We start from the raw sequence: 17,535 nt of genomic DNA on the forward strand, positions 1-17,535 counted from the left end.
TGTATAATAATGTTTTGCATTATAATTAACCATCAATATCAAAAGCTGCTTCTTCAAACATCTGATATTTACTGAATGAGATAGTGATGGCAAGAGCATGGTTGATGAGATATATATTACTATGATTAAAGAACGTTAACTGCTTCCACAATAGAGATACGATCACATTAATGTTATTTCTAAGAAGTAGGTAAAATTATAGAATACATTATTAACTTTATTTCACAGTAGTTGGCGCCTGGCCTCTTGTCGCACGCAGCTGCTTATATAGTACAACGTAAAAGGGGGGGGAAATAATAATACTTAAAAAAAAAAAACGTAAAAAAAAAAATATATATATATATATATATATATATATATATATATATATATATATATATATATATATATATATATATATATATATATATATATATATATATATATATACAAAATTTAACAATGGATATAATGTAAAATAGATGAAAAAGATAAAGAATAAGAATGTATATATATATATATATATATATATATATATATATATATATATATATATATATATATATATATATATATATATATATATATATATATATATATATATATATATATATATATATATATATATATATATATATATATATATATATATATATATATATATATATATATATATATATATATATATATATATATATATGAAAAAGGAGAGAGGCTACGTGGTGTGGGAGGGTGTTGGAAGTGGACTGAGGGAGGAAGAGACGAGAAAGGAAGAGGAATACAAAGATTAAAGCCTCGGAGCGTCATTTATTCTTGATCTTGATCTCCGCTCCGCTCAGCTCTCACTCATTGTTAACTGTATGTTAACTGTAATTATAACATTAGGGAGCTGGGTAAAAACCGATCATTCTGTTAATAAAGGCAATTATTTTACTTTATTATCTATTCGATACAGTTCTTAAAAAAGAAAGGAAGTAGGGAAAATTCAATAGGAAAGCACAACTCTACTTACATAAAAAAAAAAAAAACATTACTATGAGCCAACGCGTCATGACACGTCTGTCCTGTCCTCAGCGTTTTTTTTTTTTACACACAAACACACACACTCTCTCTCTCTCTCTCTCTCTCTCTCTCTCTCTCTCTCTCTCTCTCTCTCTCTCTCTCTCTCTCTCTCTTTCATCGCTACTCAACACGTCCCTACTCAATTGAAAAAAAAAGTCACGTAACTTATTTATTTTATTTTTTTTATTTATTTTTTTTATTTTTTTTTTTTTTTGGTTTATTATTATAGATGCCCTGATGAAGTCCCCGCCCTTCAAAAACAATTAACAGTTACATTATTATTATTATAATTATTATTAATATCAATATTAGATTCCTGCAGCAAGAAACTCCACCGCATAAGCTTTTCATTCTTAAATTTTAAAGAGGCTTTGGAACTGCAAGGGGCTGTGGTTACAATAAAAAAAAAAAATGTTACCTTAGGACCATAAGCGGGAACATATACTTCAAAATGCTGCAGGAGCAGAATTATGGCGAGTAACTCGTTTAATAATAAAATCATTCCTTTGGGCTAGGGGGAATTTCTTAGAAAAATAATATACCGGGCGGTTGATCTGTTCACCATCAGGCTGCATCAGCACGGTCCCCACCCCCAAACTGACTGGCATCTAGAGCTAAAGCAAACGGCTTTGTAAAATATGGCACCCTTAACACTGGGAGGCTGCACAGTACATAATTTATTTTCAAAAAGGAATCCTCACACTCCCCTGACTACTCCCAAAGGACACCCCTTCTGCAGGTCAGTCAGGGGTGCCAGCAAAGTTAATAGCCTATTATCCCGAGAAACCTCTAAAGGGTTCGCCGATAAGTCGGGGAAGGGAACGGCCTAATCGCCTCTATAGCCCTGGCCCACCACACAATTACATTTATCCAGTTTCACCACCAAGCCAGCCTCCTGCAAGTCGCGCAAACAGAGCCTCTACGTTACCAAGGTGGTCCTGCCATATGGTGCCATAAATGACCACATCATCAATATAGACGACACAGTGCGGTACATCCTCCACTACTCTGTCCATTAAACACTGGAATGTTGTCAGGGTACTTTTTTTTTAGTCCGTCGGGCATGACATGGCATTGGTAAACAGTCCCATTTGCCACAAAACTGGCAATTTCTTTGACCCGCTCCGACAGGGGAACTTGCCAATACCCCTTCACGAGGTCAATTTTCACGATAAAAATGGCCGCCCCAATTCGGTTCACTGAATCATCTACACAAGGGAGGGGTAAATTTCTATTTTAGAAAAAGAATCCACCTTCCTGAAGTCTATGCAGAGCCTGACCATGAGGCTTATTAGGCTAGACTCTGTAACAGGCGAGCTCCACTCACTGTAGGTACGCTTGATAATGCCGTAGTCCAGCATATACCTCAACTCCTCCTCTAGTAGCTGCTGTTTATGAGGATTCACACGATAGAGAGGTAATTTTACGGGTGCAGCATCTCCCATATCAACATCATGTTTGACAAGAACAGTTTGACAATAAATGTTGAAGACCGATGGGTATCTCTCCAATCGATCTAACATATTCCCCATGGCGTACCTGGTCCAAGTAATCTAATTTCCCCTTTAAGGATCTGGAAACTATTTCGTCCAAAGTATTCAGCAGGCACAATTGCCTCTGGGCCAAAACTCCCAGGCTCTTCTCCATCCTTCCCGAAAAAAAAAAAAAAAAACTTCCACGTCTAACGCAGGAATCGACTGCCCGCCACCGCGAAAATAAGGCTTCAGCATATCTATATGGGAGAGCCGAGTTTGGTTCTGCCCATCAGGAGTAACTACACTATAATCCAGATTCCCCACTTTCGTCTCCACCACATAGGGACCACTGAAACGTCCTGCCAACAGCTACCCTTGAACCAGGAGCAACACTGGCACTTCATCCCCGAAAGCAAAACTCCGATATTTGGCTTTCAGGCCATAGTACGCTTTCATTCTCCCTTGAGCATGACTCTGGTTTTAGTAGACGTTCCGGTTACGTGTCATTTTCTCCAACATGGATTCCGTTGAGCCTGAACAAGGGCGATATCAAGCATGCCGAACCACATTTAATGGACCATATACTAGGTGCCCAACAACTAGCTCATTTGGCGAGAATCCCGGCGACTCTGTAAGCGCTTCTCAAACAGCACACAACACATGTAGGATCGCCTCATTCCAATTCTTATCATGATCCTGACAAAAAGCCCCTTAACATAAATTTCAAGGTCTGCTAGTGCATCTTTAGAAACCCCTGTGACTAAGGGTAATAGGCATTGGGGAGAACGTTACTAATCCTTCACTCTGTCATGGTTTGGTTAAACTATTCCGATATGAAGCTGGCACCTTGATCTGGCTGCACCTCAGAACGCAGTCCAAAAGTAAAGAAACTCCGCAAAGTTTTAAGCACTATCTCGGAATCAGTATTCCTAAGAGATAGCCTCTGGATATTGCGTAGGAACATCCGTCACTCTCAGCAAGTACTTATAAACTGCTCTAGAAGGTAGAAGTGGGCACACTATATCGATGAGTTCTCCAATGAATGAGGGTGATGGGTGATGGGTGATGGGGTGGAGACGGGACACAATGGGATTTGATTCGGCTTGCTTACCGCTTGACATGTGTGACAACATTTAATTAGTGGACCCTCGTGTGTCAATACCATCAGTGCTTCTCTAAACTTAAACGGCACTGCAACGTAGAGCAACTCTCTTCCGTCCTTCTCTCTCCACCGGCGATACAGAATATGATTCTGCAAGAAAAACTCTTCCCGACCTCCTCACTACGCTCACTCACCTTGGCAAAGTATACTCCCCATCATTCTGCTGTTCCTCAGTTAACTCCGCAGGCTCGACCTCATTAAGGTTCTTTGGGAAGACAGGATCAGGTGGCAAGGGCAAAGCCGACACCCTGATCCCTCTCCAGCGCCTACAGCGTGATTTGGAGACGCTTGTTTCTGTGAGGTACCCTCCACACCAGGCACCTGAGTTGCTGCCCGCATAGCTGAGGAAAGGGGTGGTTCACTGCGTAGGCCATCACCCATCGAGTGTAATCCCAGCAAGGGAGCAGCCTGCTCCGTGACTCCGGCACACTCTGCAGGGGAAGAAGGTCCATCTCCCACGTTGAGCTGGGAACCTCAGCATAAGCGACAAACTAGGCAGGAGCCCGAACTACATAACAGGGCCCACAGCTTCAAAACCAGGTGACAACTCAGCTCGAGCACCAGCTCCGAAGTGTTCCGAAAGATGAGGCAAGCAAACCAGAAAACAAACCATCCAAACCCAACTCTTCAGCCACACTCGTGACAACACCCTCGACCAAGTCATATGCTTCTAGTAGTGCCCCTGGGACTCTCGCAGTAAGCCCCAGCACTATGGCTCAATGACAAGCCAGAATCTTGTTTGCCTCTGGGCACTCTGGGCAGTATCTACATCCATTCTGCACACAGAAAGCGGTGGGGTGCTGACAGTTGATACAGAAGCAACTTCATCTGTATTCTCCCCAGACCAGACTATAAACATGTTTCAAGCCTTCCTCCTCCCTATTCTGGTCATACCAAACCAGAAAAGCTACTGATTTCTTGGGTGGCTTAGGGGTTGAAACCGTAACTGGTTTTGGACAATTGGAAGTGCCCCACAGCTTTGCAGTGGTAGGTGGGCTGATTGTTAAACTTAGAGGTACTATGCATCATATTCCCCGCCCTCGTCATTTTTAGGTCTAAAGGAGCCCTGTTGTTATATGAATTCCCTATTATAGACTTCTTCCCAAAGCCAACATTGTGACGGGGATTTTTCGCCTGACTAACACCGCCACTGCATTCTGACAAGTTATCTCCGGCCCCCTTAACTCCTGCACCTCCCTGTCGATTGGCTTATACATAAGTCATTAACCCAAGAAGCTGCCTCTCTTAGGTTTTTAAAACTTCTTTTACGGTAGCAGCGGTACAGCTTCTTTCACAACCACATTAACAACCACCATTACCGTCTTCAAGTTTCGATAGGAGGTGGCCTGCCCGCTAGCAGTCCATTTCTCAAAAGTCTCTTCGAGATAACGAACACACCCGAGGTAAGAATCACCAGGACTTTTCCTACTTCCCTGGAACTATAACCCACAGACCTCAGACCGTAGTTCGAAGGCTCTCAGGATGTCAGCTTTAGACTCATCATAATTCTCCAAATCATGTATTAACATCCTGCCAGTCATATTTTGCCGCTTTCTTTTCAAACCCCCTCAAATATTTTGTTACCTTTTAATCAAATTCTGGTATCAACTTCAAAATTTTCTCCATATGGCTTTCTATTGTATCTCCCCTCACTCCTCCTCACCACACACCATGAGGAAAGTTAATTCATATTCGAGTATTCTCCAACTCAGATAATCAGTTCCTCTCAGCTTCTTTTTCTATTTTTGTTTCAGTGCCTCAGATATTTTCATCTTGTTCTTGTCATCTTATTAGCCTCAGTCCTCTTGGTTTCCGTAGCCTGCCCGGCTTTCTATCTCATTGCATCGGCTTCCAATTCCAACTTAAACCTCTTCATCTCTCTCTCCTTTTCATTCTCAATCCTCTTCAATTATCTCTCCGTCTCGGCATCCAGTTCGAGCCTCTTCTTCTCCAGTTTAAATTCCACCTCCTCAAACATGACTTCTGTCAGGGAAAATCCACTAATGCTGTGGGTAGGGCTTATATTGCCACAAACACTATTTCATGCGATCTGTGTCCGGACACAAAACTAATCCAAATTTACACTAGCACTTCCTGCAGACTTGGGTCGCGAGCCTTCCCTGATACTAGCCTTCCCTTCCATAGTTTGGGTGGAATACTTTCGCAGAAAGGGCAAACAAAGGAACAACACTGAACTGTCTCTCCCACATGGCCACTGGACATTCCAGCTTAATCCTGGCGAGGTCGCCAAATTTGTTATGACCAGATCCAGCCCCTCTCACAGCTGTCACTACCTCGGGTCAACTTCTCCACAGGTTACCTCATATGTAGCCTAGTTTACCCGTCAACAGGGAAGGAAGTATAACGAACACCATTTTAACCCACAAGTTGAGAAAGAACTAGTTAGTCACATACAAGATAGCACAGCCAGTACAGACGACACACATATCTGAGGGTATAAAACCCTATGGGATACCTACTACAAAAAAAAAAAAAAAGCCCAACAGGAATATTATACATTCTCGCTAGAGAACAACTTATCTACAATCCTCTAAAGAAGGATCCACATCCCCAACAACGCTGCTAAGAATCCGGAAAAAAAAGTAGACAACTGTAGCCAAGCAGAAAATACTATTCGATCCTCTGATCCGCAACACTTATGACTATAAACCAAGGTCAGCAGAATTTTACGAAGACACGACACACAAGACGCCAAGACACATACATCCCCAAAACAAAAGACTGCACTTCGGCAGAAGAGGGGAAAAGGACAGGTGCCTGTTCACTTCAATACACTGTACAGAGACACAATGGACGCCAGGACAAACCAGAACTGCGTGTGAAGCCACCGGTCACATACGCAGGAGTGGCAAGACACACGGTAACTCACGCCCTTCCAATAATATTTAAAGCCACCCAAATCATGGCCTTCTGTAGGGTGAAATAACAAGCAATACAGTGAGACCTAACACTATTATCTCCCAGTATGTACTTTACAATTATGGCCCTTATGATATCGCTTCAACCCGCTTCAATTGGTTAGCTATAATTGTACATCCTTTACTTACGTCTCGGTGTCGGCTTGCCACTGAGGCGTGAGATTTGCTTAGCCTGCCTCACCTTTGGCGCCAAACAAGCTGGCAACATGACAAGGGACTAGGAAGAGGGTGGGAGTTTGGGGGGGTACTACACTCCGCTCTCTTTCACTGTTAACTATAATTCTAATATTCTCACGCGTTTTTCCTATCACAAATGATCTCTTTCCCTCTTTCTTCCTTGCTACTCATAACAATATATATATATATATATATATATATATATATATATATATATATATATATATATATATATATATATATATATATATATATATATATATATATTAAGAGAAGACAGACTTCATTATTCCCTCATGCATATGATAGTGGTAGCTGCGGGAGTAACAAGCATCGCATTAACCTCGATGGAATTACTGATTAATTAAAAGATAACGTTCCGGGAAGCGTTAAGGAGAATGTCTGTGCTTATAAGAAACCGTTTTTTTTTTTTTTTTTTCTATTAGCATTCCCAATTACACGAAAAAGAATCTGGGAGAGAAAATATTTTCATAATCAGTGGATGTTTGTCATCTAAGCGCCATAAAGTTCCCCACTTTTGTTGTAAGCACTAGTTTAAATAGTAATTATTCCACCAGTTAGGATAGAAGAGGGACCCCAAGGGTAGAATTGACCGCATGTAGAAAAGTAGAACAAATATTCTCTCTCTCTCTCTCTCTCTCTCTCTCTCTCTCTCTCTCTCTCTCTCTCTCTCTCTCTCTCTCTCTCTCTCTCTCTCTAAGACAAGGCGAGAGATGAAGAGAAGCTACATGTCAAAGGTAAAGAAGCAAAGCTTTTGGTATTTCTTGAGTATTTTGTATGTTACTAGCCTGCACTAATAGTCACCTTTACTTGGGGTGGTGACATGTATTGGGTAAACATGTAGGATTCACACAAGATGCCAGGTGTGCACCTGTGTGTTATGAACTTCTTCCGTCCGCAGGTTTTCTCGGGAGTCTCTGATTAATCTTTACTTTTTTTTTTATTTGCAAATTGTAAATTATTTGAATACAACGTTATTCTTCTCCCCTAGATTCCCTGCCCCCACTCTCTCTCTCTCTCTCTCTCTCTCTCTCTCTCTCTCTCTCTCTCTCTCTCTCTCTCTCTCTCTCTCTCTCTCTCTCTCTCTCGCTCTAAATTAGTCATAACAGTAGTCACAAAACAACTACAAAGACAAGTTTGTAATATTGTAATATGTTACATTGCTATGGTTTATAGAACCAAATTTCCCGGCGAGGTGCCGGGAACTGTCTGGCTTGCTACATGCATATAACATAAAAAAAAATAATAATAATAAATTAAATAAATAAATAAAAATAAAACATTTTAAAAAGGACACACAGGCATTTGTGCAGGTACCGGGAAGTGTCTTTGGCTTGCTACATGTATAATGAGAAAATCAAAAATAAAAATAAATAGATAAAATAAATAAAAGAGATACAGGCATTTGTGCAAACACACCAACCAGGCATTGATAGGACATTTAAATGAGTTTGGAGCGTAGCGGTGTTGTGGATTCCACAGCCTAGCGTACCTCGGCAAGAAAGAACGGAAGAACGTCTCTATCCTGGCGAAGGGCACAGTGAGCTACTCCTCCCTTGTGTGGGCGTTCCTGGTGGCGTAAAAGTGAGGTGTCGCCACGGCTGCCGGAGTGTGGAGATGTGCCCTCCCTGTGGATTTTGTATATAGCACACAAACCTGCCACGTCCCCCCTGTGCATCAGTGGATGCAGTGAATGCAACTGATGGCCTGGTGGTGTCTTTTGAGTGATGAGCTTCTAGGCGTGATGTATTGATTGATTGAAAATAATGCGCCGCAAAATCGCGGTCATATGGCGCCGCTACAAAAAGCGACAAAGATTGAAGAACTTACTTTTATTTATGTCAATTTAATTCAAAGTGAGGGAATCTGACCCACTGACCGAGACCACTGTGTTTGGCGTCGTTCGTTCCGTACCCGGGACACTGACCCCACTGACTCAGATATCTGGCGTTATTCGTTACGTGTCCAAGACAATGACCTCAATGATCTAGGTCCCAAGACCCAGCGTTATTCGTTACGTCACTTGCCTCCATGTTCTCCCAGTGCAAAAATAATGTTCTACCCAATATTATATAACTCATAAAATAGACAAAACAAAAAAAAAAAAAAAAACTGTTATAAGGCAATTTATAATTTGTTTAAAAGACCATCCTTCTCCACAAACATAAGAACCTCAAACTAAGCAGTCATCACAGAATGGTTGGGTTTCCTGGGACATAAGGTAACCATGAGTAAGATGTGTGACCCATCTCTGAGCGGCGCCCCTGCACATGGACATACATCCATGGACAGAAAGTTGCAGAAGTTACCTCACACGTCATAGTGGTGGCAAACACATCTTCCCACCTGCCCTGCCAACTGGCAAAAACTGCCACCCTTGTACTGGAATATAAATCACGAAAGAGAATGAGGGTGGAAGGAGCAACCCGAGTAGCCGCCTCTTTAAGGCCGATTCACACACATCAGTGACGTATCAGTGCCGCGTCCGCTCAGTGCTTTAATGTTAGTGAAAAAAAAAATATATATATATATCGTTGCTTTGAATTCAACTGAAGCATTTATACACGTCCAGCGCAGTACAGTGTTTTGACTCTCAGTGACCGTTACGTTTCCGTTCCGTGAAGCTGAGTATCGTCGCCACCGATATTTTTTAGATTTTCACGGACGCCGGACGAGTGTTCTGAGCTGTCAAGAAGATGGATGACGAACTACTTATTGAATTGGTGAGAAACCATCCTGTTCTTTATGATCTGTTACAACCAAAATATATGGATTGCAATTTCAAGCAAGATATATGGAATAAAATAGGAGAAGAAATGAAAGTAGATGGTAAGTACTCTTTATAATTGATGTAGTTAATCATATCACACCACACCACCACACCACACCTCATACCACACCACAACACCTCACATCACACTACACCACACCACACCACACCACATACCACACCACAACACCCCACATCACACCACACCACCACACCACACCACACATACCGCACCACAACACCTCACATCACATTTTTCTTTCTTCAGTGGGTGTCTTGTTTCTTCAGTTGAGCTCCATTTTACTGAACAATATCCTAAAGCAGTTTTTGGACATTCTAAAGTACTGGAAAATTTTTGTTTCACCATCGATTAATTCCTTGTACAGAGTTGCAAACTCTCCTTCAGTTTCTCTTTTCTGCCACGCTTCATATACCCACTTTCTCTTCTTCACTTTTTGTTCTGCCTCTTCCTCTTCATCAAGAAATATGGCAATCATTGCCAACTCCATGTCCGAAAACTTTGCCATCCTGGAAAACATTGATTTCACGCTGTACGGCATCACCACGGATGTGTGTGCATAGACGTCACGGAAACAACACGCATATCACTGACACTGAGCGGACGCGGTACTGATACATCACTGATGTGTGTGAATCGGCCTTTAGCCAGCCTATCGGCCTTCTCATTACCATGAACTCCCACACATGCAGGTACCCAACAAAATGTTATGAGATATCCTCTGCGGTGAAGCAGGTGAATCCAATCTAAAACAGATAAAATGAGGGGATTGAGAGAGGAAGTAAAATGCTCCAGGGCAGACAACGCACTACGGGACTCACTAAAAATAATAAAACCTGAAACCAGTAAGGAAAAACTATTTTTAGGACAGAATAACGAAGGACAACTGCCGTAGAAACAGAGGCAACTCTCGGAAGGCTACCGCAACAACAGGAGGAAGGGGATATAACACTTTATCACACTCCTGCATCAGACTTTGAACCATCTGTATAGACAGAGACGGAGTGTATCGAAGTGTCCCAAAAATAAAGCATAAGACTCGTACTGTGGTAATAAGTTTTTATTATTAACAACAGGAGTGCAGATCGATATCCGCGAAAATTGCCACTACCCGAACCTTGGAAGGCGATGGGGGCAAATGAAGATGGCGGGTATATCAAACTCGGTCAAGGCAGACTTGACGCGATATCCAAAAGGCTTAGGAAAACTAAGGCGAACATCATATAAGTGAGAACGTGCATCATGAGACACTGTTGTACGAGTAACAAACTCGATGCCGGTTTTGTACTAGTGACAATCGGTGGATTCGATACCAACACCTCACTACTAAAGACAGACTGCGTAGGTCCAACGAGCATTAACCAGTAAGCTTGGGATCGGGGATGAGCGGCACGCACCAGTTGCCAGGCGAATAGCAGCGTGGTGCATCGAATCTAACACACGGAACCGAACCTTAGTGGACAGACAGGGTCTATCTGTCAGCTCCCTAAGAAGTATGAGCTTAGAAGTGAGGTACCCAAGTTAGGTGACTGTCAAATACAAGTCCCAAGAAATGAGTTTCTTCCACACAAGAGATTCTTCTCTCGTTTAGATACAGGTCTGGGTCAAGGTGAACACCATAAAGGCGACAAAAATGCATGGCCAGTCTTTGAAGCCGAGAAAGGAAATCCCCGAGTTGCAGACCACTGAGAAATCCTACTGAGTGCTACCTGCAGCCTCCTATCAATCAATGGCTGCAGAAAAGGAGATAGACAAGTCATCGATATATTAGCTACCAAAAACTACTTCCGGAAGTATACCAATGACACTGTTTATAGCTACATCGAAAAGTGTGACAGTAAATATACTGTACCCATAGGTAGATAAGGATAGATAAGATAGGAATAGGTAGGATTTTTATTCATGTAGTGTAGGAAACTTCCATGGTGGAAATTTCCATTGTTTTGCATCTGTTGAGATGTCACCACCTAGCACAGACTGGTCACGAGGTGCCGACGATATGTATACATCCATTGCTGTTGCCGGCGGCACCTTCCCAAGGCAGTTAGCAGCCGGCTGGCCGTGCGGCAGCACTGCTACCAAGCAAGCCTACCGATGTACCTCCGTTGAACTCCGTACTGTGAGTGTATGCACAAACTCTGAACAAACTATATAACTAAGTGAAGTAATGTCACTGTTTTACTGATACAAAACACAGTGACTTATTGTTAAGTCGTTCTCAGTAGCACTCCGCAACTCCTAACAGTGTTAAGGGTTGAAGGATGGGACGGTACTGAACACAATTACTCCGCTGCCAGACGACCTTCGCTTATCCCTGCCGGAAAAACTGTCGTACGCCTTAGTTGAGAGATTACAGCGTGGAAGCATCGTCATATACTACTACCGATAATACGAGAAATAAGCATGGAGAGGGACAGCAGCACCAACTCTGATACATACATGGAAGACGATGACTACCAGCCTTTTACGTCAAGTCCTTGTTTGAAGTCTCTTCTAACCATTGCAAGCATTGCTGAGATACAGCCTGAGGCAGATATGGGTGTAGTGATGGGAGCCCAGCAGTAGCTACTTCTTACTTCATGGAAAGGTAATTATGTCCGCCACTTCTTACCAATGTATTATGTGTAAACAAAGGGTTTCGTGAAGGCTTGGAAGAAAATAGAATATATTTGTTTGTTTGGCAACTGATTTTTTTTTTTTTTCTATTTATTTTTAAATTTATTAAGTTTCTTCCTCTTACCTTCCTCTCCTCCTAGTGTTCACATGTCCACGGTAGTGGGCATGGCTTTGAAGCAGAGTGAAATTGTGAGATTAAAAGTGTGTTTAATAATAGACTACAATCCTAATTAGGGAAAGGTTAGATTAGGTTAGAATGGGTTATGTTAGGTGGATTTGGCCCTTCCAATTTAGGTTAGGTTTTATTAGGGTCTTGTAATGGCCAAATACTCATTTCTTATAGGTTAGGCTGGGTCATGATATGTAGCTAGGTTTGGCCCTTCCAATTCAGGTTATATTAGGGTTTTCTAATGCCCAAATACTCATTGCTCATATATAGGTTAGGTTAGGCTACGAGTATGTTAGGTTATGTTAGGTCAGGTGGGGTTAGGTTATATAGGTTATGTAGGTTTGGCACTTCCAATTTATGTTAGATTATGTTTTATTAAGGTCTTCTAATGTCCAAATGCTCATTTCTTATATATAGTTTGTCAGGTTAGGTGTGGTTATGTTGGGTTGTTGTGTTGGGTACCCATTTCTCGATCAACACTATGGCCTCCAACCATATGCTAGATTTGGGAAAGATTTTCCCTCAGGCAGAGACTTTGTTCAAATCCCAAATAACCAGTATGTTAATATTTTCAACTGTATACTAATTTTGCATTTCTTTTGTAGGGAACACCATCCAAAGCAGGAGGGCCTGGCAGTTCTGAATAACATGAGTGAGATGGAATTCTTCAGACACCTTTGCCTCACAAGGAAATCTTTTGACGACACCTTGGACTTGATATACAAGGCTTATGGTGAGGAACCTTCAGGTACCAGCCTTTATTTGAGTCCAAGAAAATCTTTGTACTTCACTCTGGTATTTAGGCACACAGAGTACCTATCGTGAAATCTCGAAGATGTTCGGTGTGTCACAGACCAGTGTTTGAGTGTGTCCAGAGTTTGATTGATGTCTTGTGTGAGGCAGGAAAGGATGTCTTTTTGTGGCCAACTCCTCAAATTCCTGAAATTGAGCAAGAATTTCAACAAATGGGAGGAATTCCTGGTGTGGTGGGGGCCGTCCTTGGTACGAGAGCCGCGCCATGATCTAGGCGGTGTTCGTCTTATAGCCACAGCATTTCAAAATAAACCTCATATTTCGATAGTTCTGTTACTATACATATGTCAGTAGCAAAGAACAGTAAAGATATCTAGTCATCCTTATATTTCATTTAGTATCCTACGAAAATAATGCGTAAACTACAACAAGTTCCCGTAACTAGAAATTCGAAGTCACAGTCACATGAACCGCCACGGACGTCGCTCAGTAGACATGGTCTGAACAGCCTCCAGATATCCCGGAACGATACAACTCTTAATTCAGGCCCTATGGACAATTATTCTGAATTCCAATACTAGGAACTGGTTACTACTTTGATCTTCTTTTCATATATAGAAATTATCATGTTCTTACGTGCCTCAGAATCGTCATTTTTAATAATAAAGGAGTGGCAACACCTTTCAGCCAATCAGAGCGAGTGTTTGGGTTTGTCCTCCCGGAAACCCTAGGCGTTATTAGGGTTCGTTCACACTACAAGCAGAGCAAATCGGAGCAGAACAGAGCAGAGCAGAGCGGATAGGGCAGGGTTCTTCAAAGTACAGGTCGCGACCCAGTACTGGGTCGCAAACTCATATTCAGTGGGTCGCCACATGATAATAATAATAATCATAATAAAAAAAATAATAATAATCCATTTTTTTCATAAATGAGAGAGAGAGAGAGAGAGAGAGAGAGAGATTGTGGTGAGGGAAGGGACACGCGCGTTTGATTCCTGTCCGAGACAGGACTAATACGCGTTCAGAATCTTCACTCGTCAGTCTCGAAATTTTCATCAGTTACGTTTGTACCGCGGGAGCGTGAAGATAGACACAGAGAACTCCTCAGTGACACATACAGTTATACCGAACGCTTAAACAAAATGGATCGTTTTGTTATAAAACGCGTCTCTGTTCAGTCGTCAAGTACGTGTGCACCTGATAAAAACACACAGGCCAACGAGCCTGGCTCGATCATAAGAGAGGCCGCATCTACATCAGCTTCTGAGCCGCCTCCCAAGAAGAAAGTCAAGTCATGGACAAGGCAGTACAGCGACGAGTTTCTGAAGTATGGCTTCGTCAAGTGTGAACAGGAAAAGGGAGAACCAAGGCCTCAGTGTGTGATTTGCAGTGAAGTTCTCGCAAATGAGAGTTTGAAGCCATCAGAATTAAAGAGACATCTCGAAACCAAGCATCCTAGTCTGGCTACAAAACCAGTTGACTATTTCCAGAGAAGAAAGGAACAAATGAAGATGTCAGTGAAAGTTCTAAATACAGCAACCACTCTTAATGACAAAGCACAATTAGCATCATATTTAGTTTCATATCGCATTGCAAAAGAGAAAGTACCATACACATGTGGTGAGAAACTTATTCTCCCATCTTGCGTGGATATAGTGAGCACGATGCTCGATGGAAAGTCGGCAGACAAGATCAAATGTGTCCCAATCAGTGATACAACAGTGTCACGGCGGATAAGTGATATCGCAGAAAATTTGGAACTTCAGCTGGTGTCACACCTACAGACTGCTGGAGAATTTGCTATTCAGCTGGACGAAAGTACTGATATATCTAACTGTACAGTGCTCCTGGTGTACGTCAGATACGTACATGAAGATGACTTTTTGGAAGATATGCTTTGCTGCTTAACCTTACCTACTCATTCATCAGGATCTGAGATATACAGTGTGCTGAATGACTGCATAGTTGGAAAATACAAGCTGAACTGGGCCAATTGCAAAGGAATTACAACCGATGGAGCAGCAAATATGACTGGGAAAAAGAGCGGTGTTGTGACAAAAATATCAGAAGCAGCCGGTAATGATGTAACTTGGAGACATTGTTTCATCCACCGTGAAGCGCTGGCTGCCAAAGGTATCCCAGACAATCTCAGAGGTGTTTTGAATGACGTTGTTAAAGTTATCAACACAATCAAAGGAAGTGCACTTAACAGTCGGTTGTTTGAACTCTTGTGCCTGGACATGGGAGCTGATCATTCACACCTTTCGTACCATACGGAAGTTCGATGGCTCTCCCGCGGGAGAATTCTAACAAGGGTTTATGAGCTAAGAATGGAAATTCATATTTTTCTTCTCGAGAAAAAATCCAGTATGGCAAGCTTGTTTTGCAATGATGAGTGGATTCTAAAACTTTCATATTTATCAGACATTTTCTCAAAGCTAAATGAGCTTAATCTAAAACTGCAAGGGAAAGAAACTGATGTATTCCGACACTGTGAGGAAGTAGAAGCATTTAAGAAGTCAATAATGCTGTGGCAAGCAAGGCTTGCAGTTGATCAACCTCTTTACTATATGTTCCCAACACTTTTGCAGCATATTGAAGAACATAATAACACCAGTGAAGAAACCATGAATAAATTGAAATGTGATATACAGCTGCACCTCCATTCTTTGTCAAGCAGTTTTGAACAGTATTTTCCTGAAGAAAACCTTAAGAATATAAGAGACAACCATTGGGTGAAGGACCCTTTTGCATTTGAAAAACCAGAAGCTGTTATAGGGCTAAACCTTACACCTGATGAAGAAAATGAACTTCTTCATCTGACAAGTGATACATCATTAAGAATCAGGATGCAGTCATCACCTCTGTCATCATTCTGGATAAGTGTTTCCAAGGAATTTCCACATCTAAGTAAGAAAAGTATTTTACTTTTGATCCCCTTTACAACTACATACTTGTGTGAAGCTGGGTTCTCAACCTTGACAAAACTAAAAAGCAAAGAAAGAAATCGACTCAATCCTACAGCCGACATGCGTGTGGCGTTATCCTCCTGCAAGCCAGACTGGAATAAGATAACGAAAGACAAGCAGGCACACCAGTCACACTGAACACGTAAGTGCAGACTATTTTTCCTTGCTTTCTTGCAGCAGTGTACTCAACTTTACTCCGATTTCGTATTTTTTATAACTTTTTAGGTAAACTTAACATGTTTTCAATACAGCCAGTTTTATATAGATGTGTGTGTGTGTGTGTGTGTGTGTGTGTGTGTGTGTGTGTGTGTGTGTGTGTAATATAACTGATATCAAGTTTATGAAGAGAAAGGTACGATAGAATGGACATACTGGGTCGTGAAGGTAACACAGAAAATCAAACTGGGTCGTGATGAAAAAAGTTTGAAGAACCCTGGGCTAGGGTGTTCACATACAAGCAGAGCAGGGCGACCTGCAAAAGAATCAGTCGCTATGGAGGATTTCGTTTGTGCATTCCTATTGCTTGACAGCAAAAAACAGAAACGGAAACACTGGGTCCATCCCATCAACGTAAGGAGAGATCGGTATGGAGAATACCACCATCTCTTCCACGAACTGAAGAGAGATGAATCGCGATTGTTTGCGTATTTACGGATGAAACCGGCAAGTTATGTGGGTCATTTATGATTGTGTATAGGATGAAATTATAGCCAAATTATATTTTCTCAACATACGGCTGTTATATATCATTAAATTGTACCTGAATTATGCGCAATCTGTTTTTTTTTTTTTTTTTTTTTTTTTTTTTTTTTTTTTTTTTTTTAGCCTCAGCTATACAAACTCACCTTTGTTGCTAGCTTGTTGGCCATGCTCATCAAAGGGTGAAGCCACGGAGGACCGCTAGCAGCGAGCAGCAAAAAATACCTCCGAATTTCCCGAGCGTGCCACTCTGCTCTGCTCTGCTCCGCGCTGCGCCGCTCCGCTTGTGGTGTGAACAGCCGAGCGTTTGTACGTTCAAAACCATATCAAAATTAATGCTGCTACTAACCGCTCTGCTCTGCTCCGCTCTGCTCTGCTTGTAGTGTGATCGTACCTTTAAGCCCCTTTCACACAAGGCGTTAAATTCACGCCGCGTGAAAAATCACGCGGCGGGAAGTTCACGCCCAACCTAAGCGGACATACAAAATGCATACTTCTGTTCAGACGTGGCAGTTTTTTCACGCGGCGTGAATTTCACGCCTGATGCCGAGCGTGTGTCTGCTAAAAACGAAGCGTGAAATTTCACGCCAAAGTTTAGCTTCCAATGGTGTTCAATGCTTTCTTTCACACTCGGCGTGTTTTGTCACGCCGCCACCTGGCAGTACAGTTCAGGCAGCGGGTAATGTGGACGTCTGCATCTCCCGTACTGAATGAAAATCTACAATA

At 41.9% G+C, this 17,535-nt stretch overlaps 2 protein-coding genes across 2 annotated transcripts; one reads left to right on the plus strand and one right to left on the minus strand.

The window, feature by feature from the left end:
• Positions 1-2,249: 2,249 nt before the first annotated feature.
• On the minus strand, positions 2,250-2,573 carry LOC135096645 (uncharacterized). The gene has a single exon (XM_063998328.1). It carries the CDS (start codon positions 2,571-2,573, stop codon positions 2,250-2,252), a length of 324 nt encoding a protein of 107 aa, XP_063854398.1.
• Positions 2,574-14,082: 11,509 nt separating this feature from the next.
• Positions 14,083-16,815, plus strand: LOC135116417 (protein FAM200A-like). Its single transcript, XM_064033870.1, has one exon. It carries the CDS (start codon positions 14,284-14,286, stop codon positions 16,246-16,248), a length of 1,965 nt encoding a protein of 654 aa, XP_063889940.1. The 5' UTR covers positions 14,083-14,283; the 3' UTR covers positions 16,249-16,815.
• Positions 16,816-17,535: the final 720 nt, after the last annotated feature.

This window comes from Scylla paramamosain, chromosome 3 (genome assembly GCF_035594125.1).
Source record: "Scylla paramamosain isolate STU-SP2022 chromosome 3, ASM3559412v1, whole genome shotgun sequence".
Lineage (NCBI taxonomy): Eukaryota > Metazoa > Arthropoda > Malacostraca > Decapoda > Portunidae > Scylla > Scylla paramamosain.

Bases quoted from the DNA above. Each gene is read 5' to 3' on its own strand.
- LOC135096645 (XM_063998328.1), bottom strand. From the start codon at position 2,573: ATGGGGAATATGTTAGATCGATTGGAGAGATACCCATCGGTCTTCAAC.
- LOC135116417 (XM_064033870.1), top strand. From the start codon at position 14,284: ATGGATCGTTTTGTTATAAAACGCGTCTCTGTTCAGTCGTCAAGTACG.